Here is a 27041-nt window from a genome sequence, read left to right on the forward strand (position 1 = left end):
AATAAAATGTGTAATAGTTTTACAGGCATGTTGATGTTGTTTGAGAAGATCTTTATCTAGTTGTTACCAACACCCACTATACAGGTAGTTCTAGTTCTGTAACTGTATGACTCTTACAGTACATTCGGAGATCATGGAATAGTTTATTTCCGTTGAGCTGCTCCTTTGTGTACTACACCTAGAACAGATTTGACCACATGTATATGGATCATTTTTATTTCTAAATGTTTAGACCCCCCACGCCCACCCAGTCACAAACTCTTCAAATGGGGTCTACGGTGTAGATAAATTAGGGGGCCCCAGACATGAATATACTATACCCTGCTCATGTAGGGTACAAAACGTTATGCACTGTAAACATGATATTTAGAGTATAATTAAATAAATGAAAACCCATAGCTACTGAAAAGTGACTGGACAGTACGATAATTTAATAAATGCTTTATTTACATTTACAACATTTTTCTACTGTAAAAGTCACCCTCAAAAACATACAATGGATAATACACAGGTTTGACAGTGTATTGTTTGTGTCTGTATGCATTAGCAAAACGAAATAAATTAAACATTTACTGTAACATTTTTTAAATTCCTTTACCAACACCAAGATGGATAGATTGTCAGAAGCAAAGTAACAGTGACTCAATGCGTTTCAATTGCTTGATATGAACTTCTTGATGATCATACTCTGAGCTACAACTATCCATCAAACATAGCTGACTCAATACTAACTCAATCCATACCTGATTTAAAACTGGATAAAATGTATTACTCATGTCACAGTTACAATAACGCAATTTTACAGTATACAGTACAATGGCCATTAGTCCCAGACTACTGTAAAATATAAACTTGTAACAATTTCTCTGTAAAAACACATTTCTTTTGGCTCAACATGTAAAAAAACAAGTGTGCTGAAATTAATATAACTTGGTCAAACTTCAGAGGGCTGTGGTTGCTTATCAAAAAAACATTTGTTCCTGCTCTTTCCAAGGTGCCTGGAAAGCTTAATCAAGGTGGGGCTGCAGCCTTCATTGAGGCCAGTGCCGAATGGATACGGACATGGAGCCTGTTCTCAAAGTCATAGCCAGCATAGCCCTCCTGCAAAATCCATACATTCACAAGTTATAATAACGAATGAATAAATAAAAGCAAATGATCACCTCCCACATGATATAATCCTGACGCAGAATTTAAATGAACTGTAAAACAAAATTAGTACAGATTACTAAAATGCTATGCATATGTAGCATTGCGCGGAAAGCAGGGATTGAACCCGGGCCTCCCACTCGCCAGACCAACGCGCAACCTGTCGTGCCAATAGGGCTGAGCCCGATTGGCAGGGCTGTTGCGGGCTGGGTCTTGGCTGGGGGCTACACATACAATATGTCAAACGGTAAAAACAGAGCCACAGTACCTTTGCCTGGATCAATAGTGCAGTACTCCTCTCTGCAGACTGAAAGAAATTAAGAAACATAGAGTACTTCCACACCACATACTACTGCATGTTCAGATGAAAGAAACAGACACACACACATTTACTGTACATACCTCTGGGCTGTCCAGTAATACACAGCCCAGTTCATAACAGGAATATGGCTGCACATAGGAGTTGCTAAGACAGCCCACCTCATCTCTTGCAGCCAACTGGAAATGCTGCAAGAATGAATGATAGCATGGTATATATACAAATATATGTATTGAGATATACACCGTTATTTGTACTTGTTTGAGTGTACCTGAATGGCATCTTTCTTGTTGTGAAGACATTTGTGTATGGAGCCAAGGAGCAGATTTTTCAGGCCAGCACATGAGGTATCCACAATTCCCTGCAAAACTGTTACAAGATGACAATATGATTTATCCATACAATAGCGCACACTGGACACGTTTTTCGGGGGAAAAGGGCAGAAAATCACAGCAGAGTGCAGGGACCTTTACTATTGTGTTACTGCATCACATGTTTGTACATGTCCGACAGTGCAGTAGAACAGTGATTCTTAGTCTTTTTAATTTCAAGGACCCCCAGTTTGATATGCATTATGCTCATTTGATATGATTTTTATCTCTGGGATCCCAATCTAGACAGGATGTTAATTCAATGTTAATTTAACTAGGAGTTTACACATTAGTACATTCTTGGAGTTACAGCCATGTAAAGGTTAATTTGGTTACCAATCAATAATTTAGCTGGGGACCCCCTGGAACCCCCCCACCAAGGCCCCAGGGGACCCCACGTTGAGAACCATTGCAGTACGGTACCTTGTGTCATAGTCTGCAGTTTGGAGACAGAGCTATTCGGAAGTGCTTTCCACAGGTACAGAATCTCAATCACAGCCAGGATACACAGGTCTTTAGACGGACCCTGCTTTCTTATTTGCTCAGCCTGAGAGAGAGAGAGAGAGAGAGAGAGAGAGAGACACACACACACACACACACACACACACAGTTGATTATTTCTTACAATTACGTATTTGTTTAGATAAGAATGAAGTGGTGAGTGGTGACATACTCTCTTCAAGGAGAACACCTCTATCTGATTATTCTTGCGCTTAAAAAGCCTCTGGACATCTTTGAAGACTGCTGTGGCTCCCTCCAGGTCACCGGTGGCTCCTTGGCACACTGCACAGGACCGCAATACAGTGAGCAAGGAACCTCCTCACACAAGAACAATGCTCAATGTCTACTCCATAATCCATGCAGGACAGGTATATGCACTGTTGCCACTGTACCTCCAGTTAAATAGGCATAGTAGCACTGTGACCAGCGGGACTCTGCCTTCAGTCGGTCAAATGCTCTGTAGGCCTCTCTGTAGCTCAGCTCAATCATGCTGCACCAGCCTGAAAACATCAAGGGTCATGTGTCGTCACAGTGGTTAACCACATGGACCCTAGTATCGCTCTAAACCAGCTCTATGCCGACATCTCATTTAGTTTCAGATTATAGATAAACAAACTGCTTCACAGTGGTACTGGTTATGAATGATAATGCTTATTATTATGCAACTAAGACATTTGCATGGAATCTAATTTCATATACACAGATACATAAGACAATTTAATCATGAAACAATGGTGGACATATTGCTCTGCTTCTCCCCCTGGGGGGTGAGATTGGCTGGGACTGTTACAGTCATGTACATGTCCACAGGATATTCAGAGGCCTGTTTGAGTTCTCATTATTCAGAAATGCCCTGACCACAAATAAACCACTGAGTGTTCAAAGTTCGGGCCTTTGGGGTAGAATTGATGTCGGAGGGAGAACCCCAAAAAAGAGAAATGTCTTGTGAGAAAAAACAAATACCTATTTCATATAAACACACATGTTGAATTTCCCTCTGCTCAGAGGCCAGGTGTAAGGCGTCATTGAAGGACGTCAATGCACCGCTGATCTGACACTGGAAAAGGAGATGTTTATGGAGTGAGTGATAGCATGTGACAGGCTGTACCATATTTTGAGCTGAAATGAGTATCAACTATGAATGACCTTTTTAGTGGTCGAGTGGCGATAAACAGTGGGGTTTACGTTTAACTGGCATTTACCTCTAGGCGCTGCACCCTGCCTTTAAAAAACCTGAAGAGGGAGGAGTTTGGGTAGACAGCCTCTCTGCGTTGAAGAATGGCTTTGGCTTCCGACAGCCCAGCCTGTGTGTCTGTGCCATCCAGAGCAAAGAAGGGCTGCACTACTGTGTGGTACCACAAGAGGGCCAACCTGCATGACATGCAGAGAAACCATAATGAATTAGAATTGTAGAATTTTCCTGAGACATTATAGTATAATGTACATGTACGGTATATAATATAGTAGCCTATATTATTAATTAATCTTAATGTTAAGGACCCCATTTATTTTTATTTTTTTGAGTGGTGCAACCATAGGGTGCAGCCACTCCAATGGGCAGCTTTGTCCGTCCTTGTTGGTGTCCCTATGTTTAGGGTACCAACACGGGGCGCTGTTGCACCACTCACCACTGTTTTTTGGCTTTTTGCCTTTATTGATAGATGAACAGTAATCAGACAGGAAATGGGGAGAGAGATGGGGGGGGGGGGGGGGGGGGGGTGACACAAAGCAAAGGTCGTCGGGATCGGTCCTCGAACCCGCGACATGCTGTAAAGACTCGAACCCGCGACATGCTGTAAAGCTGGAATACCAGCACAGGTGCCCAGACGGCTACGCCAGCCGCCCAGGCCAAATTACCCCATTTCTAATACAAACACAACCAATAATGTCTGTTGGATGTCTAGTCTACTCTGGGCAAATAAAATACATTAATAAAAACAAATGCTGTGTACTAGCTAGCAAACCAGAAACACACTTCACTAGCATAATTATCAGAATAGGCCAAAACAGCTCAAACCTGAATAGTGACTTGACTAGTACAGTACCGGGTAAAAGTAGTACCCAATGTGTACCCCTCTTTTTTTTCCTCTTCTTCTTCTACCATTTTCGCCATTATAGTTAGATCAACTATTTTAGAAGTTTAATCAAATCTTTAACAATTTTTTTCTTCAAAACATCAGTACCATAGGTTGTCTAGGATGGGAACCGCATCGGTCGGGCTCTACAATTTGGCCAGAGTAGTAGTCACAATGTAACAGTATATAGAACTGAAATTGAAAACAAAGTCAAGACGAAATTAACAAAACAACTATTATTATCTTGCTTCGTACTCAGTCGTGGGAAACTGTAGGAAGTAAGAGACAAATGTTATGGTCAATAAGCGAGCATGGAATCTTCTTTGCGTTTGAGTAAATGGTCACGCCGGCTTTACGCCTTTACGTGGGACATACATGTCCTCGAATTCACCAGCGTCATTCTGCAGGTTTATAGATGCTGTTGATCGCCTATAGGATCGTGTACGACAAATGGCAGACGGAAAAGAAAGAGCACGCAAGTTGCCATGTCGAACGTTGCGAAGTTCTATTAGCCGACTCAGCCCTGTTCTGAGTTGCAACCCAATGGCACGGAATAGTAAATCATGTTCTGCCGAGAGCGTTTTCCGCCAATACTGGCTACAGGCCAATCACAGCGTGTCCTTGCACAAGTCTACTGGCCAATCGCAGCTTGTCCTTACTCTGAAATGAAGAAGATTCCATGTTCGCGGCCAATAAACATCAGGATCAATGAACATGCTCCGACGTCATGTTATGACCCCGTTTGCGCTTTACAGGGATGTCTGGGATACCTACTCACGTAGCCAAGGGGGCCTTCATGTCCTTACTTTCACTGGCATATGTGAGTGCAGACAGGCCCTGGAGACGGTCGCCGGGGAAGCCCAGCAGGTTGACGATCTTCAGCAGGTGCGGCGGCACCATGGAGATGCAGAGGTGAAAGAGGCCATAGCCGAAGCTCACCGAACCCTTCAGCCTCTCCAGAGCCTCGTGGCCGACGCCGTCGCACCGCTGGGAGGGGTTCAGCATTGGCTGAGCGGCCTGGTTGTGGAGGGACTGGTCTGAGGCGGAGGAAGACACTTTGGACCCACGTGGGTCTGAGGACCTCCTACTGCTGCCTTCTTGCATCCGACTGATATCACTGTAGCATTTGTTGTACATCTTCCAAGCTTTACGGAGGAGCCAGCCTCCTTTGATGTATGCTGTCAGGGTTTCAGACATTACGTCATATAAATAGACAGGTATTAACTAGGGATGTTAATAGTTAATCGATGAATGGCCGTTAAGAAATTATTCAATTAACCTCAACAGTTAACAATTAATCGAATCATTGGGCGTTTTTCTGTGAATGTAATGCTGTCTGCATGCAGTTAATAGCTTAACATGATCAGATTTTATTTTTTAAACACTTGTCAACTAACTGGTTAATCGATCGATAAGGTTATCAATTATCAATAGTTGACATCCCTAGTATTAACCATTGCAATGTCCTGCTAGCTGGTACGTAATGGCACGCAAACATCGTCAACTTTAAAGATAATGTGTGATGAGATGCTGTCTATAGTATTGTGTATTCAGGTGACGTGGCATTTGCACATCATTTGCTTCATCACACATGGTTTGTTTGATGTGTAATTCATTCAACCCCACAGAGTGTCCCCGTTACTATACATTAATTACTATAGCACTGGTGTGGATTGATTACACAGAATTACGTGAAAGTGTCAGAATATGGCAGGGCTGAATAGCAGTGCTGAATAGATTAGGCTGCATAGGTACGTTTCTGCAGCGATATTGAATATTAAGTTAATATAACATAAGTAGCTGGGTGTTTTTTGTACGCAGTCATATAGATGGAGTCATGGAGACATGGAGATAATGCACATAGAGTGCATCCACTTGCACTCTATGTGCTGCTTTCAATGGCCTGTATCTCAAAATCGGCACAATGAATGTCGTTTCTGGTGAAAACAAGGTTTTTCAACGGCCGACAGCCGGCGCTGTGATACTCGCGGTCGGGTTTTTTCTGCACTGAGCGAGAGAACAACAACCGGTCAAGACACCACACAGCATTTTAATGTCATCGTAACATCCGCCGGCTGTGGCTCAGGAGGTAGAGCAGGCCGTCCAATGATCCATGGGTCGGCGGTTCTAATCCCGGCTCCTCCTGTCTACATGTCGAAGTGTCCTTGAGCAAGACACTGAACCCCAAATTGCTCCCGATGTGCTGGTTGGTACCTTGCATGGCTTCCGCCGCCATCAGTGTATGAATGTGTGTGTGAATGGGTGAATGTAATCTATGTAAAGCGCCTTGGATAAAGGCGCTTAACATCCAGTTACGGATATTTGGCTCTTCAAAATAAGGGTTGAAAGAAAAGAAAAACCTAAATATAGTATTAATCCCAGCTGTGACTTCATCATGACCTACCTGATAGCTCTTGTTTGATGAAGGACAGCACTGCAAGGTAAACCTGACAGTCTGCTATGATGATCTGTCTCTGGAGGCGTTCCACTACTGCCATCCCTGACCTCTGATCCATCTGCACACAAGAAAGCCACACACACACACACACACACACCTGTTTTTCCCCCCCGACACTGCAAACACACACCGAGTTTATTTTCTATACAAACTGTATTCAACTGCCTGGGCCATGGTTTAGTGGTCCAGGCACCTTGGCTGGTAATCCAGCCTGGCAGTGTGCCGCGGGTTCGACTCCCGATCCCGACGGCCTTTACTGCATGTCTTCCCCCCATCTCTCTCCCCATTTCCTGTCAGCCTACTGTCTGTCCCTCCATAAAAAATATAAAATAAAGGCGAAAGCCACCAAAAAAAACAAACATTAAAACTGTATTCAACTAAATAAACATGACATTTATTTTGGACTGGTAGGAGAGGAGTGGGGTTAAAGCTGCAATCCATAACCTTCATGTCCTATCCAGAAGTCAAACCTGGGTCCCTTCATAGTAGTGCCGAAATCTTTACTGTTGAGTGAGTGATTGAATACTTTATTAGGCAGAAATATAAACGGTACATAGTACAGTCAAACACTTAGTCCAAAAGGATATCACCGAAAGAGTCCTTGTGGTCTCTGTGATAACAGAGAGCTCGTTTGGGAAGGCGAGGTATGCAATACTTCTTGTCAACCAGCAGTGATCTTACCAGACCATGGGCTCCATTTTCGTTACCGCTAAACCCCTTATCCCTAAACTTCTTTGCCTGTTTTTACTATTTTGCAAAACATTTTTTAATAATTAAAATGGCCAGTCTACAAGCTCACAACGTGTCAATGTAGATTGGCTAGTTGAACTATTCAAAAATGTTTTTCAAAATAGTAAAAAAAGGCAAAGAAGTTTAGGGATAAGGGGTTTAGCGGTGACGAAAATGGAGCCCCATGTCTCAATAGAAGAGTAGGGAGACCACCGTCAACCACTGCTGTCGTTATGATAGGTCACATTCACGTCTACTTCGGTAGACTCGATGCGAATGGGCGGAGAAGTTGGGATTCTTGTATATTTCATTTGCTGCAGTTTGCCTGTCATCCGCATTCCGCAGAAATTGGAAAAGCAGCAGGGAACATTATCAATGTGTTCAATTCATAAACACAGTGAAATCTATGGTGTTAAAATTATACTTCGAGTAATAGTTAGGACATAAAATTAGGGTAACGTGTGTCAGGGACTTGACGTGTCTCTCTCTCACTCTTGCGTGCACACACGTGCGTGCGTGCGTGTGTGTGCTTGCGCACACTGTTCTTTTGGGCATGTGGACAGCAGCACAAAATGAATCCGACCTCCGACGTTTACAAGTATATCGAGATGAAGAAAGTCCCCACTCCCTCCCCACACAGTGACAGCAGTGACAACACTCCATGTTTACACACAGATGGACTGAATATTCTGTACACTACAGTGTTTTTATGTGCTTCCTTCAGCAATTGATTAATGTCCTCATAGTCATATTTCAATGAGGGCTTCAGTCTCGTTATTTGCCTACGTCTATCCACGGTAACGGCTACCAACGGGACATCTTTGCACTGCGTAAAATTAATATCCCTTCTCCAACTGTATTTAGCTCCTCATCCGCCAGGTTTGCTTCATTTCCTTTATTTGCTGCGGATTGCATTCACACCTGCACCGAATCGAAATCAAGTGCGATTGGAAGCGAAGCGAAACCCCCGTTTTTTGGCGGAGTAGAATGCGGTTCTTTGATTAGGATTAGGATTCGAATGAAGCTTCACACCTGCCAAACGAAGTATTAACATTCTCTACCATACTCTTTATTCTAAAAAGTTATGGACTGCAGCTTTAAGAGATGCTTTTGTGTATGGATAATGTCAGTAGTATATTTGCAGTGTGAGTGTACCCTGTGTTGCTGTTGAGGTTTTGGACACTTACATTTCTTTTCATCTTGTTTCTGATCATTTCAATTACTCCATTAGTGTCACTCTCACACAGTTTCTCGGTAGCTTTGAGGTCCTCATAGGCCACCAGCATTTTCTCCTCTTCAAATGTCATCATGGCATTCTACAAAAAGACATGCATGTGAAACAATACTGTGCAACGAATGCTTATGAGCTGTGTAAGATCTCAGTTTGTGAAAAGATCCCAATCCACAGCTAAAGTCAAGCCAAGGGCCACTAGCCATCCCATTTAAAGTCGTGTCCCCCAAAAAAGAAAAGGAATCAGACCATCAAAAGGCAAATTCCACTAGATCAGCAAAGTCATTCCAACAAATCAATGCCATTTGCACAGTCACCTCTCTCTGGTACATTTAACCACTTTCAACCTCTCGAGACAGGCTTTTGCCTCACACAATCTTCAAATGCTTCCACCCAACTGAGAATTCGAGGTAAATACAGTGTGAATGTCTGGCTGGCACCCCCACTACTATTATGTAGTTATGCAGCTTGCCAGACCCATCTATCTTCAACTGCTTATGATCTGGAGCCGGGTCGCAGGGGCAACAGTTCCAGCGAGAGCTCCAGACTTCCCTTTTCCAGGCAACATTAGACACGAGAGGTTATCCCGAGACGTTCCAAAGCCAGCCTGAAGATACAATCCTCCATCTGGTCCTTAGTCTGCCCCTGGGCCTCCTCCTCCCAGTTGGATGTGCCCAGAGGACCTCCCTAGGGAGACACTCAGGAAGCATCCTTCCTTAGTAGATGCCCAAACGACCTTAACTGGCTCCTTTCCTTTTCACGTGAAGGAGCAGCAGTTCTCCGAGTCTGGGGCAAAACCTCATTCCCTACCCAGTGAACAATCAACCAGTTTCCTACTGGGAACCATGGCCTCAGATTTGGAGATGCTGATGATCCTCATCCCAGCTGTTACACACTCGGCGGCAAAAGTATCCAATGAGAGCTGGAGGTCACAGACCGATGATGGCATTTCCGTCAGGACCACATCATCCGCAAAAAGCAGTGAAGCAACCCTTAGCTCTCCTCCACGACTGCATCTCAAGATCCTGTCCATGAATATTACAAACAGGATAATGACTATGCGCAGCCCTGTAGGAAGCCAACACTCACCAAGAACGAATCAGAGTGACTTACTGCCGAGCACACGGACAGTCGGACACAGGCACAGCTCTCACTTTGTGACTTTGGGCAGAGATTGGATGGCCCTCAATAAGGTCATCCTAAACCCATAATCCCACAGTATCTCCCTGGGATCCTGTCATACAGTACGATTATGCCCTTGCCTTGTTCCACAACCCACTCATTTCAGTGGAAGTTGCTCAGTGGCGTTTTGAAGCACCCGGAAGAATGGTCTACTCTACTTCCACATTTGGACACCAAATTTAGTGTAACAGAAATCAAACATAAATGTGAATGCAAGAAAACAAAAATACATAACAAAAACAGAGACAATAAAATAAATCCAAAGAAAAACAGAAACAGCTTGACAAACTTCAAAAAACTGAAGATTTTTTTTGTCAACAGTACAAGGAAAGGCAGGGAATAGCAGGAGACATGACTCATAATATACAACAGCAGATATATAACATTAATTGTCACAAGCCCGGCCTGCATCCAGCCCCTGCTCGCACCCCGAGGAGACAGAAGCTCCGGTGACCCCCAGCCCGCCACCAAGTGACTGGCCAGATTCACTTCCGTTTTGTTATGACTATAAATGGATAGTTATGGTTAACTGTCAGCAGAATGATGTAATAGGAAGTTTCGTTTCTACTCACCAGAAAGCTAACAAAACTGGCTCCAAAACTCATCAAAGGACTATAGTTCCTAGTAGAGGGGATATGAAAAACAATTTACACTTACAGTTTAAACTCAGATAAAAATATATATTTTAAAGCAGTGCCTAGCATGGGTAACAGAAAGGAATGTTCCTTCCGCAGCCTCAGGAAATGTGCTACTCTCTGAATTGGTACACTATGAAAGCAAGTTATTCACTTCTTTGACAATGTGATTATAGACTCAAAATAACACGAAGGCAGCCATCTGATTTTCATACACTACAAGCCCAAAAGGTCCAGGGCAGGGGGCAATACTGTAGCAGCTTAATAAAGAGAACCAATTCCCTAATCTCTGTTGCTGATTCAACAACCACAGTAGGAAGCCCGGTGGTCGATATAATTAGTGGGAGATATGACATTTAAGCTAACATCAGGAGACAGGGCACACACATAGCATGCCCTTCTATGTCATTAAGTTAAGTCAAATTAAAAGCATTCAACACATTAGTCAGTTATGTTTGATTGGGCATAATGGGCAATCAATTATTTTGAAAATCAATTAGACTAGTTAGTAAGAATCTAAATCACCCTATAACAAGTAACAACTGGTCTCAAGTCTGGTACCGATATGGAATAATGTAATGGATGTAGGTATGGCAGGATAGCAGTTAAAAAAAACAGGATAATATGAGTGTGAGATCTTATTTAACACCTCATCTTTTTAAGCAATAAATACAATACAGCCGACTTAGATATAATAAGCAATGATTTGCACAAAAGATGTGACTAGCTTTAACACAGCAAACTGGTTTACAGACAGTAGCTGAGCCTGAGCATATTTCAGTGGCATGGTAGGAATGTTGGCCTGTTGTTTTCCACACACGACTGACTGGCAGCCAATATAATCAACTCTGCTTTTAAATAATTCAGAAATAGGATTATCATGAACATTTAAGATGGAGCAAGCAACGTGTATATTTCATTGTAGTATTGTAAATGTGTGGTAATCTATTAACAGTTAGGAATGATAGATAGGAGGTACCAACTACCAAGCAATGAGGTGAAAAAGCAGCCTGGTTGCTCAGGAGGTATGCATCAATAGCATGAGAAAGCCACACACGGAATGTTTGAGCCGGGTGTTGGTGAAGACCTGCTTACATTTTTGCGACTTTATAGATCGACCTACTTTTGTAAGCCTCCCTGTCCCTGATGTACTGCTGCAGCTGCAGTCTAGTCTAATATTTTACTACTCAATCATTGTGCATTAAAATTGCGGTCAACATGGAAATATAAGAACACAATACTGATTGGGTTTATCAATCGGTCTAGAGTCTAGACTCTATGGGAAAACACCAACACGTGGGTTGGGTTCCCCGGCAACACAGGTGCAAAACAGACTACAATGATTTGAGGAAAGCCAGCCACACAAACCTGTGTGTTCTGAAGAGCTCGTCGCTCTCCTTGAATCCATTGTTGAGTAGCATATTAATCCCCTTCAACGCCAATTCTGCATCATCAATAGTGTCCGTTTTCTCGGCGCTTTGCTCGGATGATGGTTCTGTTGTGTCGGCCATTGAGATGACCTGCTGGATGTGGAGTGGACCCGGGTGTATGGACCGCCTGTCGAACCGACACACAGCGCGAGGAAATGCAACTGAACGCGGCTGTAGGAAGGAAAGGGAAGGGTGTGTAGGTGCGTCTTTTTGGTGGACTTGCAGACAGAATAGCCCAGTGCTGCTCCTAACACATGTAAGTGCACATTTTAACCGCCCATCCCTTACTAAACAAATAGGCGATTTGATTTGTTAAAAAAATTAATGAAATAATACGAGTTCACCGTTTTGGCAGCCCGGGGCCGCTGTCTTTAGTTCCGTATAGTAAGATGCCGTTGCAGTAATGTCATTGTCATGGGTGTTTAGAGAGGAAATAGAACTTACGTGTTTGAGACCCAGCCAACCAATGAGCGTGTTAAGAACAAGTTTATGCACATGCACACACGCGCGCGCACACACACACGCACACGCACACGCACACAGCGAGCGCGCTGAGAGACAGAGAGAAATTATTATTAATGTATGTAAACTTTGGTACAAAAAGTACAATAGGAAGATCTATAAATTCACAATCTGCTGTGTTTTATATACAATTTCAAGATGAAATTATGGCAATGACAAGCATTTATAAATGATGTAAACTCTTAAAAGCATCAGTGGTCACAAAACAGGAATGCATGTGGAAAAACTATACCCAGGAATAATACAACTTATTTTCTCTCACACGTTATCACACAACTCTGAGGTATACTCTTGCTGGCGAATCCATAATGAATTTAGTTGTTCTGTCTTTAACTATAGGCCTAAAGCTTCTTATAATAAATGGTCCCAAATTAATCACTCAGAATTTTGAGACTATGGACCTAAATAAAAAAAATTGGCATTTGTTTGACCATAATCCACAGATAGATATGCATACGACAATACAATGGCTAAACGACCCTGTGTGACCACATTCATATTCACACACAGCTTCTCTAGTATGTGCAAACACAATATGATTTCAGAGTGACTACATGTGGAAACTATGTGATTTCAAGGTTCTGTATGAAGAGTTAATGTATATTTCAAACCAGTTATAACATGCATAATTATACATGCTCATTGCTCATGTAAGAAGAACATTAACTCAAAGGAACTTGTCAGATACTGGTAAGTCAACACCGCCATGAATAGCATGGGTCGGAAAATAATACAAAACTTAAACACAAACTATTGGGTCCAGTCTAGAGAATCAATTGAACAAAGACAGCATCTATTGATGCTGGTAATCATGAAAGCACCATCACGAATGGCAAATGGCATTCATCTTCTTAAAGTGCTGCGTTGCTCATATATAGTAAAGTCCTTTGTGTTCATTTAACTCCAAGAGTGTACAAATGGAAGCAAATGGACCCGTAGCATTATGTTGTAGACATAAAATCAATGATGGACTAAAACATTTCTAAACCAGATCTGATGTAAACCATCTGAAGTTGGTAAAAGGCAATTATAATAAAAAAACAATATCACAAAATAAATATAGAAACATTGAATACAGAAGCTTATCACTCGTATTTCCTGATACAGACCAACAAAATAGCATTTTGAAAACACACACACACACACACACACACACACACACACACACACACACACACACACACACACACACACACACACACACACGCAAGCACTCCAAGTACTTACGTTCAAACACAACATACACAACATGTACATTCTTACTCATACACATTCTCTGTCTTGCTAACAGATTGCACATGGTTGCCAGTGAACATGGTCCCAACGTTTGGTGGCGAAGCTTTTATCTCAGCCTGCTGAACACTCTCTGAGGTTGACTGCACCAAACACCCTTGACAGCCTCTCGAAGGAGACAGGCTCATTGTTGATTCTCATGTCCCGGATACAGCCCACAAAAGATGATGTGACTGGGAGCATCAGTATGCTCGTCTCCATAGCTGAAAATGACACAGCCTAGTTATCATTTCAATTCAATACACTTACTGTATGTAATGTATTTCACAGTCGGACAAGTCTGTAATGTTTTTTTCTTCTTTCCAATTGCAGTAAAATCGTGTTTTTTTTTTCAATGTGAGAATCAAGGAGCGTATAGGCCTACATGTTATTGGTCTATTTATATAGAGGTGTTTTTCAGAAGCCTAGATGGTGGCCAAAAATAAATACAATTACTTAGGGTAATACATGTATGGTATGGTGGGTGACAAGACAAAACTGTAACATTTTCAAACTCATTCTGTATTTCCAATATGACATTGAAATGGGGTGAGTAACTAAATCTGGTATGAGGCAATGCCACCAAGATATTTTGAGAGACTACAGTAGATAGACTACAGAACATGTGGAATGTGCTTCTATAGCACTGAACAAAGGCTACTGTATAATCCCATACACACAAGACACACACACACACACACACACACAGTGAAAAAGATCATCTACTTATCCAATATGAATTACACAAGTCAAATATGCAAAAAGAAAATCACACCCGTGTGAACTGAGTGGTGCAAATCCCCCCCCCCCCCCCTCTCTCTCTCATTAGCAGGCAACAGTGCAGCACTATCTCTCTCTCTCCGTTTCTGGCACAACAGCGCCACTTTTGGTACTCATTGGTACTGGTGCTCATTAACGTCACACACAAACATAGTTGAACACGGACATTGCTGTTCCTTGGAGTGGTTGCACCACTCAAAAAAGTTCAAAGGTGGAGAGCATAATGCGTAAAAGTCCAGAATTTTAAGTTAAATGCAAATGCTAAAGTTGCAGCAACTGCTGTCCCCTGGGAACCCCAAATGACGCACCTGTCTCGGAGTGCTGAGGATTTTATTGTGCAAACTGTAGTGAAGATATGTAATTGATAAATAAACTGATTTCACTGCTGTATACAATATCATTTATCACAGTTAGGGGCGGTGGTGGCTCAGGGGTAGTGGCCGGATGGTTACCGCAAGGTTGCCAGCTCTAACCCGGGTTACCCCAGAGTTAGTGTCGAAGTGTCCTTGAGCAAGACACTGAACCCAGAATTGCTCCTGATGTGCAGGTTGGTGCCTTGCATGGTTTCCGCCGCCATCGGTTAGGCATGTAACGATATATTGTATATCGCGATATATCGATTTTCAAAAACAAAAGAAAAAAAAAGAAAAAAGGGGGGGCTAGTGTGTGATATTAAATGTGAGCTGTAATCATATTCCATCATATTCACATGCTTGCAGTCACTTTCAGTAGTAGAGGCCTGCAGAGGGGAGCTGTATGTGTGTACTGTGTATTGGGGGGGGGGGGGGTAAATAATTAAAAAAATTACGTTTTTGGTCATTTGTCTGGAAAATAATTGTGTTGAAAATATCGTGAAAAATCGTATCGTGAACCTCATATCGTGATACGTATCGTATCGTGAGTTGAGTGTATCGTTACATGCCTACCATCGGTGTATGAATGTGTGTGTGAATGGGTGAATGTAATGCACAATCTATGTAAAGCGCCTTGGATAAAGGCGATATACAAATGCACCATTTACCATTTAGAGTTAATAAAAAACACTTACCAGGAACTCCACCAACATACAGGGGGTCTTTGGTCAAAGGGTTAATAGAAGATGGTGGGCCAATCTTATAACTGTCCACTGTGTCCACATGCAGTTGCACCACATTTTTCTGCTTGATCACTAAAACCAGACACAGATTATATTTCATTATTATTCATCTCACCATTGACCGTTATTATGAATGTTACCAATAATCCCAAAGCTCAGTTTATAGTAGATAATGTCCTGTTAAAAGTAATGTGCATTTTACCTGAAATTTTATGGAACGTTCCATCACACAGGTTGGTCTTGGGTGTGACTGACGCTTTGAATTCATTCATTCCATTCTTCACCTGTGCCACAACCTGTAGACATGGGTAGGTCCAAACTATGAGCATTATTTGTCCTACAACGGCTAGTTTGACAGTAAAATGAGTAAGTCCAACTAATACTGTTTATTTCTGTTTATTTATGTTAACCAAATTAACTCCAATACAATAGTGTATTGGAGGGGGGGGGGGGGGGGAGACTATTCCAATATATTCACCTCTCCTCTGAGCATGTAGAGGCTGAGATGGTGGTCCACAGTGGGTGTGTTTCTGGTCCTGTTAAAGTCTCCCACATAGAGCAGTAGTCCGTTCAGATTCCTTGGACGGACTTCAAACAGCAGCTCAAAGCTGGAGCCCACGGCAAAGGAGTCATCTGTAACAAAGAGTGAACACCTTAAAGGTATATTCAGTGATTTGACTTAATTCAAATATCACTTTTTTCTTTTTTTCTGGATAATCCTCCCTACTATAGAGTGTGCTGACCATATAAGGAGTTCCTCCCTGTCCCCAGTGAGCCCCTGGGGTCAAAAAACCCTAGTTTCAGTTTTGGTGGCGGGTGGCAAAACCTTCATCCAATCAGGATGAGTGGGGCCTTCCTCCAATCATTATCGAGTGGGGGCGGGCCTTGGTGCACATGCTGTTGGCCTGTTGCACTTCCCCCCACTGTAGAGCGTGCATGTGCACTTTTTGTTACCGGGGCGGACTGGGTGGTTTTCCAAATCACCCAAATCACTGAATGCTCCTTTAATAATAATAATACACTTTATTTATATAGCACCTTCCATACATAAATGCAGCCCAAAGTGCTTTACAGAGCAGATAAAAATAATAAAAACATAAACAAGAACAACATTAAAACAGGCAGGCAGTTAAAACAATAGGACAATAGCAAAGAGCATAAAACAGTGGCAAATCAGTACAAAAATAAGAACAGAGATTTAAAACTCAACTAAAAGCAAGAGTGAAGAGATGAGTTTTAAGCTGTGTCTTAAAAATGTCTATAGAGGGTGCCTGTCTGAGCTGTAGTGGCAGTTTATTCCAGGCCGTTGGCCCATAAAAGCAGAAGGCTGCCTCGCCATATCTTAGTAGCCACCCTTTTAGGAAGTTCGAGTAGGCCAGCAGTGGAGGACTGAGGGGGCGGTTAGGGACATATCTAGGCAAACAATCGTGGAGATAAGAAGGTGCAAGACCATTATAAACGAGTAAAATAATTTAAAATCAATCCTAAAAACCACCGGGAGCCACTGTAGTGAGGCTAAAACCAGGGTAATGTGGTCTCTCATCTTAGTTTTTGTTCTCTCTAGCAACTCGCAACTCTCTCGCAACTCTAGCTGCCGCATTTTGTACAAGTTTCAATCTGTCAGTTGTTTTCTTTGGTAGGCCAGAAAAAAGGGCATTACAATAGTCAAGTCGAGAGAAGTTTCAGTGCTATGACCCTTTCTGAAGCCGGATTGAAATGTATTGTGTACCTTGTTGTTCTGGAGAAACACATCAACTGATTAAAGATAATTCTTTCTATGATTTTGCCCAGAAAGGGCAGATAAGAAATGGGTCTATAGTGTCCTAAAACAGAGGGATCTAAGTTGTGTTTTTTAAGTAGGGGCCTGACCACAGCCATTTTCAGTGCCTCCAGAAAGACGCCTGATGTTATGGAGCAGTTTATCACCACTATCACTGCATCATCATTATCATTGTCGTCATATGACTGCACATTTTAATACTAAACATGACTTTGATGTCTCAAACAAAAGAGCAGCATTGTTTGCCTGAGTAATGTACTCACTTATAACAACATGTGCTCCTTTCCCTGAGAAATAAGCTCCATGCTGTGTCTGACCCTCGAAGCAGGGGCCAATGCCATCGTTGCTGCTCGCCTCTGGCATAGGTGCGCCATTCATCTTGAAGTTGCGGACACAGCCAAACACACTTTGCTTTGGAAGGATTTTCCACTGAAAGTAAAAAATGTCACCGTCAGTCAAACGGCATATACATCGTTTACAGATGTGGCAGTCAAAAAGTTCACCGTATAAGAGAGAGAGTGTGTGTGTGTGGGGTGCAGTACTTAGTTTAGACAGTTTTTGGTTTAGACTAGTCATTAGTCCTACAACTACAACCTATCTCAAACCCTCACCCTAAACCTAACCTCCCACGGGGCAGCACACCTAAACCTAACCTTAACCCATGTCTAACCAATGACTAGTCTAAACTAAGTATGCCCCCCCCGTGGGTGTGTGTGTGTGTGTGTGTGTGTGTGTGTCGGCTATAATGTCATACCTTTAGTTCTTTGTGAAGAGCCTCAGGGGCACTGCCCAGGTACAGAGGTGACAAGATGTCCATGGAAGCCACCTCATCATTTGTCAGCTGACCATCCTGAGCCCTGATTCCATCTACGACCAATCGGAACTTCTTCTTCTCCAGACTGAAGATGATCTGCAGGTACGAAGGTCACCGCAAAAAATATGAAATGGGAGTTATTTGTATTTGAAAGGCATTCAATGCTAATAGTATAACATGGATCATAATTTTCATTGTGTCTCATAACATATTAATGTCTTATTGTGATGTGAAGCAGCAAACTGACCGAGTGCCATTTCCCATCATTGTACTTCTCACGATTGAAGATCTCCTTTTGTTTGCCTACAGACAGTCTGATCCTTCCCTTGGAAAGGTACAGAGCAAGGTGAGTGCGCCCTCCTCTGGTGGCAGCGAAGAATATTAGGCCCTCAGGAGAGCGGGTCCTGACATCTAGCGAGAAGTGGGGCCTGTAGGACAATAATCAGAACAAATCAGTGAGTGAGTGAGTGAGTGGATGAATGAGTGAATGGATGAGTGAGTGAGTGAATTAGTGAGTGAGTGAGTGAGTGAATTAGTGAGTGAGTGAGTGAGTGAGTGAATTAGTGAGTGAGTGAATTAGTGAGTGAGTGAATGGATGAGTGAATGAGTGAGTGAGTGAATTAGTGAGTGAGTGAGTGAATTAGTGAGTGAGTGAGTGAGTGAGTGAATTAGTGAGTGAATTAGTGAGTGAGTGAGTGGATGAATGGATGAGTGAATGAGGGAGTGTGTGTGTGTGTGTGTGCATGTGCATGCTTTGATGTGGCAGAGTAATAAGATAAATGTACACACTTGGGCTGCAGGGCTTGTGGTGGAAGTCTGTAGGTCAGCCTGCTAGCAGCACCCCCCATGTGGAAGGCATGTTGGACCAGGGCTGGCATGGCGCACATGGAAAGGCTGCCATTGGCTGCCTCCATAACCCCATCCTAACGTAACAGAGACAGCGACAACACATCACAACAAGAAGACCACACTAAGACCAGGAAAAAAAACATAGATCTGCATCTGCACCGCTGCCACCTCAACACTCTCCAGCAAAGTCCTGGAACTGAAAATGAATGAGGTTGGGAAGGAACGATAAGGTCAAGTGCCATAATAATATTGTCAACTACAAACCAAAATACACATGTAGTGGAACCCATAGGCCTAATGATCAATGTTGGATACAGTATCCGCTGGTGCTACAGAAACACAGCTGGGTGATGAACACTATGATGCCATTCTCATCTGAGTCATAGTGCTACTTGTGTCAAAGGAAATTTGCACTGAGCAGTAATATGACTATTTAGTATTTACTGATCCCTGAGGGGAAATTAATTGTTCCCAGTAGTAGAGCACTGCTCAGGTGAGCGCAGGGGGGAGCAGTTAGGGAAGTGTCTTGCTCCTCTGGGACACTTCGACATGAAGCCTGGAGGAGCCGAGGATTGGACCAGGGACCTTCTGATTCCCAAATGTCTGCACTATACCTACTGAGCCAGTGCCACCGTAACTATAGCATAGGTTTTCATCGGAGCCTGACTGTTTATCTAAACGTTTCTCTTTCTCTTATTGATGGTCTATCAGGGATAAAGTTTTGCTATTAGATTATGAATGGTATAATCGGCTTTCTATCTATTTTATGTGACCACACGGGCACTACGATTTCAACTACAGTAAACATAGCCTATATTTAATTTCAGTGTTCTACTATTGCATGCTAAATGTATTATAGTCTACACATGCCAATTTTGTATTCTCTATATTATAGAGGAGGATCAAGGGAGTATTTGAGTTTTCGTTCTGTGGAATTTCAGACACACCAGACCTCCTGGGTGTACTCTGCAATCCTTCAGTTTACCGTTTACTCTGATATTCTTAACCACTAATTCTTATTCTAACCACGCCCTATTAAAAGAAAAATAATAATTTAGCTAAAAATGCATCACATTGCACGTTCTGACCTAAAATGTTTGGAACATGTTTGGAATTTTTATTTGAATCTTATGAAATAACCAAAATAGAGACACCAGGTTCAAAGTGATTAAGAGATGGATATAAAAATCACTGACATTAAAACAACCCATAAAAAATCTTAGCACATAGCGTTTTCTGTGTCAGCAGAGGTGCTGGCAACTGCAAGACGAGATGAATCACAAACCTTTGTGGTAGTAACCACACAATCAGATCCCAACAAGGATATGAGATGATAGGAACCTGGTTTTAATTTCACAATCACATTGAAGATCCTTGTTTGTGCAGTTTTAAACATTTTTAGCCATGAGTGTGTTTCCACCACACATGTTTGTGGCTCATCTTGTCTCTGGTGGCTATTATGTCTATAATATTTTTAACATGATAGCCAACATGAATCATTGAATGGATGTGGGTTTTACACCACTCAATCTCCATATTACACATATTATCTTGCTACTGTTTTTGTGTTAGGCTTAAGTCAAACACTGGATTTTAACCACATGAACCTATAGTGTCCCGATTCTGTGGCAAACAAAAAGTAAGAATAGCAGATGTACAAGTTATCTTCGCATTGCGTATGATTATGTTTGGCAAAGAGGGAAAAAGAAGGAGGGGACCTAGTATAGACCTCTGTGGGACCCCAGTCAACTATGTATATAGGGTTTAAGTGAGTAAAATCGTTTTTTAATTATTTTTTGCATTCACACATCTGCTGCACACATGTAAAGGCTATCATTTACATGAGTATCATTAACGATTGCTGTAATGAATAACGATATGGTCCCAAATTCAAGGTCTCCAATTCAATATTTAGGTGCCACTAATTACCTGGTCGATTATTCTGGGTATTAACATGGAATCAACGTGTTGTGACCAATAGATGAAAGAAACAACAATATGAACCAATGCATGTTTAGAAGGTCCACTCATCTGGGCCTCTTGTATATTTTGTATGAAAATATCACTGCAGGATCTTAGCTGTTTTCTGTTTTCACAGTAAACTGTCTGAGTTACCCTTTGCTTGATGTAGTTCCAGGTGTGTTCTTTTTAAAATGAATGTAGTCTCCATGTATTCCATACGGCATACCCGATGGGAATTGCTAACAGTTAAATATGCAATGATCAGGCTGGGTGAGGGGTGACTGATTAGTAATTTAGTCCATTCGGTTGGTAATGGTGATATCTATGCTTACAATCTGTTATGTTTGTGAATTAGTATAATCATTAGATTCATGACGCTTTTTTTAAAATGAGGTGCTTGTGAACGACTGGTTAGAAACATGTATTTTTTTTGGGTTAGTAGACATATGAAAAAAAGAGAGCAGACATGACTTCTTCAACACATCACATTGTTTTGATATTTTGAGAGAATACTGGAGCGTTTCAATGGATTATACATTTGACACAACATTCTATATTATGATCATGCAACATGTTTAGCAGTTAAATACATTAGAGATTAATCAATGCAAAATAATCCAGAGGTAAAAAAACAAACAAAAAAAACAAAGTCAGTAACGCTACAAGGTGTGAGCCTTCCAGTGACAATGTTTCTCATGTCAGAATCAGATTGTCATGAATATCTGCAGGCCTTACGGCATCCATCCCTTTCTTCATCTCTGGAAACAAAGCAGCACAGTTATTGTAAATAATGTCAACTAAAATGCAGATCTACAACAGACATGACTGGGATTAACCCATTTTTTGACGGGGTGCATACTTAGTTTAGACTATTCATTGGTTAGACATGGGTTAAGGTTAGGTTTAGGTGTGCTGCCCTGTGGGAGGTTAGGTTTAGGGTGAGGGTTTGAGATAGGTTGTAGTTGTAGGACTAATGACTGGTCTAACCAATGACTAGTCTAAACCAAAAACTGTCTAAACTAAGTACTGCACCCATTTTGACCTGAGATCAGATTCTAAAAATGTCTTCTACATCCTGACAGTTATGTCGTTCTTCGATTTTTCAAAAATAGCAGACCTACAAGCTTGTAGATCTGCTATTTTTCAATAGCTAAAGCATAACACTTGTACATTTACTGTAAAAGGTTCAAGGTTAGTAGTACACTTAAAAAGTCTTGTAAATGATTTTGTTTGATTTCCTGCTGGCCAAAGTGAATCAATGTTCTGATTATCGACAGCTGTGGTTCTAAAACATTTACATTTCAAGGACCCCTCATAACTCTGGAAATATACAAATGGAACCAAATGGACACTTACAGACATGTAAGTGTCCATTTGGAACACCCTCAAGGAATCGTGAGGGGGACACTTACAGGTTACAGACCTGTAAGTGTCCATTTGGAACTGGGGACCCCACTTTGAGAACCACTTATCTGTAGTGTTTGTCATGTGCTCCAAGTAAATTCCATTAGTCATCACTTTCAGATGGGTTTGAGTGAATGTTCAACACATTATAATTATAATCAAACATCATACGGTGTGTGTGTGTGTGTGTGTGTGTGTGTGTGTGTGTGTGTGTGTGTGTGTGTGTGTGTGTGTGTGTGTGTTGGGCACGAGGTTATATAATTACCTTCCTAGCATTGCGGTCCAGCATCAACTGCGGAGGTCTGTCACCTGTACATATGTCTAACATGGTTTCTCCATTGGAAGTGAAATGGCTCAAGTCCTCAGCTACAAATAGATTTGATGGCCTGCAGGAACAGTCAAGAAAATGATATGACTTGAGATACCATGGAAACTCTTTTAAATGACAAAGTAAAACTTAAAACCGGATACTATCTGTAGCTTTTATCAACAATAACCCTAGCGTCCCAATTCGGGGCCTGTTATAATAGCTGAAAATAAGCATACTAGGCAAAACATAGCAAACCTACAAGCTCTCAACGCATCATAATGCAAATAACAAATAAGTGTTGTTATGTGTTGTGACACGTTGTGAGCTTGTAGAACGTAAATGGAGGGGACCAAGTATAGACCCTTGGGGACTCCAGTCCAACGGAGTATATATGGTTTAAGATTTATTTATTTGTTGAATGTGACAAGGTTGTTTTCTCCATATAACATGAAGGATAATGAGATTACCGTCTCATGTAGAGGTTGGAGAGGCAGCCTTTGAACGTGTCCTTTCCAAGGAACACAGAGTCACTTCCAGTGTCTTTGTATGCTCTGGAACTCTGCTGCTGACCCGCATCCTTATCATCAATATACAGCTCAATCCTGTTTGATAAGATGTTCATAGTTATTATTGTATTAGATAGATGTCTCACTGACAGGTTATAACATAGATTATTCACGTCAATTATAGGTATTTGTATGAAATAAGTCTTAATGTACTATACCTCTGAGCTCTTTTGGTTGCAGTCAAGTAATGCCATTGGCCATCCTGGTACTTTTCTTTCGATTTCCAGACCTTGTCTTTGGACTTAAGGACCACATGGCCTCTTTCTAAAGCAATGTCAAGTCCAGTGGCCTAGAAAATAGAGAAAATAGAACTATATGTTATATAGGGTGGATTGAAAACATGGTTTTGTTATCTTGTACAAATCACAAATTAATGGTTTGCAGAGTAGCATGTACACTAAGAAAATAAATTGAAGGACAATGCAAATGAAGGACTGACCGACTGGCTCTTTTGCAGAAGGAGACCATTTTCATTTGTACTCTTGAAACCCAGTGAGACAGTAACATCACCAGCCAGGCTAAAGTCACTGAGGTCTGCTGACAGAGAACTCCCCAAGTTGAACTCTGCTTTACGAATTGCCTGAAAAACAACATGGAAATGGTACATCAGCACAATTACTTGGAACATCATCTGGACTGTGTGAAGGGAGTCCTCACAGATTGGAACAGCACATCATTAACCACTTAAACCCTATATTTATAGTAAAACTATTAGCTTGGTTCATGGTAGCAGGGTAACAGGTCTGTTATATTGGCAAGTTAATGTCTTACCAGGAACTGTGACACACATCCTTTGCTGATGCCCACTTTCTCCTCAAAGGGTTTGTATTCTGAGTTTACGGTGATAGATCTGACACATCCTTTCAGAGGGACTGCGGTAATATTGTCTCTGTGAGAGAAAACAAGAAATGGATTTATTCTCTGCAGTGCAGTGGGATGAATAAACGTATTAGCACACATCAAATTAACATTTAGTCCTTAAGCCAATTCCCAATGGGCTCTATGGACACATGCCATTTTGGAAAGAACTTGGGCCCCTTCTGTTCCATTCTGGTCAATCAGAGTCAGGGTGCTGCTATTGTGCGTGTTGGCTCACTGGAATCAGTCTGCTACACCAGGGGTTCTCAACCCGTGGGTCGCGACCCCTCGGGGGGTCGCCAAATTATTTTAGGGGGTCCACAAATTATTTTCCAAAAAGAAAAAAGATTTTTTTTTTAATTTTATTTTCACGATTTTTCAAAAATAGCAGATCTACAAGTTCATAGCGCGCCACTCGGTGGCGCGCTATGAGCTTGTAGATCTGCTATTTTTCAATAGCTAAATTATAACAATGCTTAAAACACCAAAAGGGGTTCCCGCCCAAAATGGTTTAAGGTTATTGTAGCAGTCAATTTATATTGGGGGTCGGGAGGGGGCGGGGCGGGGGTCCCGAGACATTGCCAAAGCATTTCCGGGGGTCCCCGGCCAAAAAGGTTGAGAACCCCTGTGCTACACCAGTGGGTCTCACAGTGTCCTTGAGTTGATTCCAATAAAAGGGCCTGTATGGGTGTGTAACTCTGAGAGTGTACAAATGGAACCAAATTGACCGTAAGGTTCCATTTGTACACTCTCAGAGTTATGGGAGTGCTTGAAATGTAAAAGTTTGAGAACCACTGCACACTAAATGGAACAGAGCCTTAATTAGTATCACCTGTGAACTGAAGGAAGTAGGGAAGCGGCCCAGAAGTAGGAAGAGTTATTCTGTGTGCATATAGCCCATTCCCCCTTACAGTAGTCCCTTGTCACTGCAGTGCTGACCCTTACTGGTTGGTTGACTAGGGAGGGTGTAGGACGGTGAACACGTGTTTCCTCTGATACGAGTGACCCCTCCAGTCCTTTTTACGTGACACAGTGAGCAATTTCACCGTGGAGGACATACAGTAACGCACGCGGAGGACAGCGACATCCCCCTCGGTTCCACTCTCCCGCTGAACAGACCCCCTGGACAGTTGCTAAAGTAGCGACTGATTTTTTTGTTCGTCAAAGCGCCCGGGCCATGCCAGACGCACCACAGAAGATTTTAACCCCTATGCTCTGTGGTGGTGGGCAGGAACATTACACCATGCGTCACCCGAACGCCTCAAACATAACACTTTTGTTGAAGGCTGATAATCACGTACTTTTCCCTCAGGTTTAGGGGTACGCCACCGAGGTAGTATTCAGTGAACTCTCCTTTGGTGTACTCAGCCTTGGCGACAACGACTTCTTCGGACGCCGTAATGACTTTAATCTCTGGCTTGCTCCCGAGTGATTCAATAACGATGAGAACCTGTGCCAGTTTCTGAAGAGAGGAAAGAAGAGAGATGCCATTGTAGCAAGTTCAACATTGTTAATTTCATCTCAGTTTTCCAAGGAGGTGAAGACAACTGGACAAGTGACCGTAAATGACTGAATGAATAGTACTAGAACACTCACCGCTGGGAATATCTTCTTGGCACTTTTAACTGGTGCTGGGAGCAAGTTACTGTTGACAACAATGAAGCCCCTTTCAATTGTCACACTGTAGTATTTGTGCTGTGAAAAAGAGAAGTTTAATTAATATCAGGATTCTTTCACAGGACAAGATCAGTTCGATCAAATGTATGAAATACTAATACTTGCCCCTGGACTACTGTTACAAAAACCTGAATAAAAAGATTTTGAAAAAAAAAATGTACCTCATTTCCAATGTAGAGGAGAAGGCCATTCTCTGAGTGACTGGTGATGCTTTGAGACATTCGGAGGGTGGACTTTTTTGGTATAGGTATCTTGCCATATCCAGTGCCTTCCAAGTACACAACATCATTCGGAGGAATATATCTGGGTTGGAGTGAGATTAAGTCAGCAAAAAAAACTATGACAGTCTTCAACTGCTTTATTATATTATACTATCTACTGTACTGCAAAACAAAAGTGGTTTCTGAGAGTTTATTTATTTATTGGGTTTTCTTTCCTTCGTTACAGGGAAAATCCAGAGTAGGACACCATGGTGACAAAGTATTAAATAACATTCATTTGAGCGTACCTCTTGCATGGAATCTCCGGGTTGACGTTGACAGCTTTGTGGAAGTTGTAGAGACTAGCGGATTGGTCGTTGAAGCGGAACAGCTCGATGCAACCAGTATAATTTGGAAATTTGAGCGATTCTGGTGGCTGAGGAAAAACACAAGATGTAAAACATACATTTTAATTGCAAGGATCTCTGAACTAAGGTCATTGTGTCCACACATACGCATGCACACTCACACACAAATACATATTCTGTCACATTCTTTTATGATTTCATTCTTTCACTTCATTGTCACTTTATAGGTTTTGTTGTTAAACTGTGTTGACACACAATGTGTTCTATTAACATTTAGCAGTCCAACTCTTATTATTTATTCCCTAGACTCAAATGGTGTGTTGCTTTTGCTTCTTTTGAGATGACATGTTTTGGGTCTTGTAATATTTCAATACAAGACCCTTTTTTGTTTGTGTTTATCTGATCTGGACAAATATTTGCCTTTAATATTTCTGCTTTTCTTTTCCCTATGAGGTGCTTTTATCTATTTGCCTTTAGTATGTTTTGCTACTGTGTTATAGTGT

The 27041-nt window shown here is 41.9% G+C and overlaps 2 protein-coding genes across 4 annotated transcripts in view; both read right to left on the bottom strand.

Annotated features, from left to right (window-relative positions):
- Window positions 1-425: 425 nt before the first annotated feature.
- On the bottom strand, window positions 426-12529 carry LOC306943513 (tetratricopeptide repeat protein 39C-like). Its single transcript, XM_079529897.1, has 14 exons — window positions 12019-12529; window positions 10588-10636; window positions 8790-8918; window positions 6820-6931; window positions 5194-5593; window positions 3543-3711; window positions 3304-3397; window positions 2733-2840; window positions 2513-2622; window positions 2263-2386; window positions 1740-1837; window positions 1552-1656; window positions 1418-1456; window positions 426-1101 (listed from the first exon to the last, which is right to left on the bottom strand). The coding sequence occupies exons 1-14, from the start codon at window positions 12159-12161 to the stop codon at window positions 1012-1014; spliced, it is 1770 nt and encodes a 589-aa protein (XP_079386023.1). The 5' UTR covers window positions 12162-12529; the 3' UTR covers window positions 426-1011.
- Window positions 12530-12701: 172 nt separating this feature from the next.
- The window catches only part of LOC306942931 (laminin subunit alpha-3-like), an 89915-nt gene continuing 75575 nt past the window's right edge, over window positions 12702-27041 (bottom strand). For 2 of the 3 annotated variants that reach the window (XM_079529119.1, XM_079529118.1), the window contains exons 62-78: window positions 26479-26606; window positions 26132-26273; window positions 25890-25988; window positions 25595-25755; window positions 24207-24324; window positions 23875-24015; window positions 23594-23724; window positions 23337-23471; window positions 22825-22945; window positions 19134-19267; window positions 18592-18772; window positions 18285-18440; window positions 17794-17959; window positions 16229-16383; window positions 15953-16046; window positions 15703-15822; window positions 12702-14098 (exon numbers count right to left, since the gene is read on the bottom strand). In XM_079529119.1, coding sequence (XP_079385245.1) covers window positions 13950-14098; window positions 15703-15822; window positions 15953-16046; window positions 16229-16383; window positions 17794-17959; window positions 18285-18440; window positions 18592-18772; window positions 19134-19267; window positions 22825-22945; window positions 23337-23471; window positions 23594-23724; window positions 23875-24015; window positions 24207-24324; window positions 25595-25755; window positions 25890-25988; window positions 26132-26273; window positions 26479-26606 — 2331 coding nt within the window. In that variant the 3' untranslated portion in view covers window positions 12702-13949. Of the gene's footprint in view, window positions 14099-15702; window positions 15823-15952; window positions 16047-16228; window positions 16384-17793; window positions 17960-18284; window positions 18441-18591; window positions 18773-19133; window positions 19268-21626; window positions 21914-22824; window positions 22946-23336; window positions 23472-23593; window positions 23725-23874; window positions 24016-24206; window positions 24325-25594; window positions 25756-25889; window positions 25989-26131; window positions 26274-26478; window positions 26607-27041 lie in introns of those variants that run through there. The other variant, XM_079529120.1, reaches the window with a different exon arrangement.

The sequence above is a fragment of the Electrona antarctica genome (genome assembly GCF_951216825.1).
Source record: "Electrona antarctica genome assembly, chromosome: 19".
Lineage (NCBI taxonomy): Eukaryota > Metazoa > Chordata > Actinopteri > Myctophiformes > Myctophidae > Electrona > Electrona antarctica.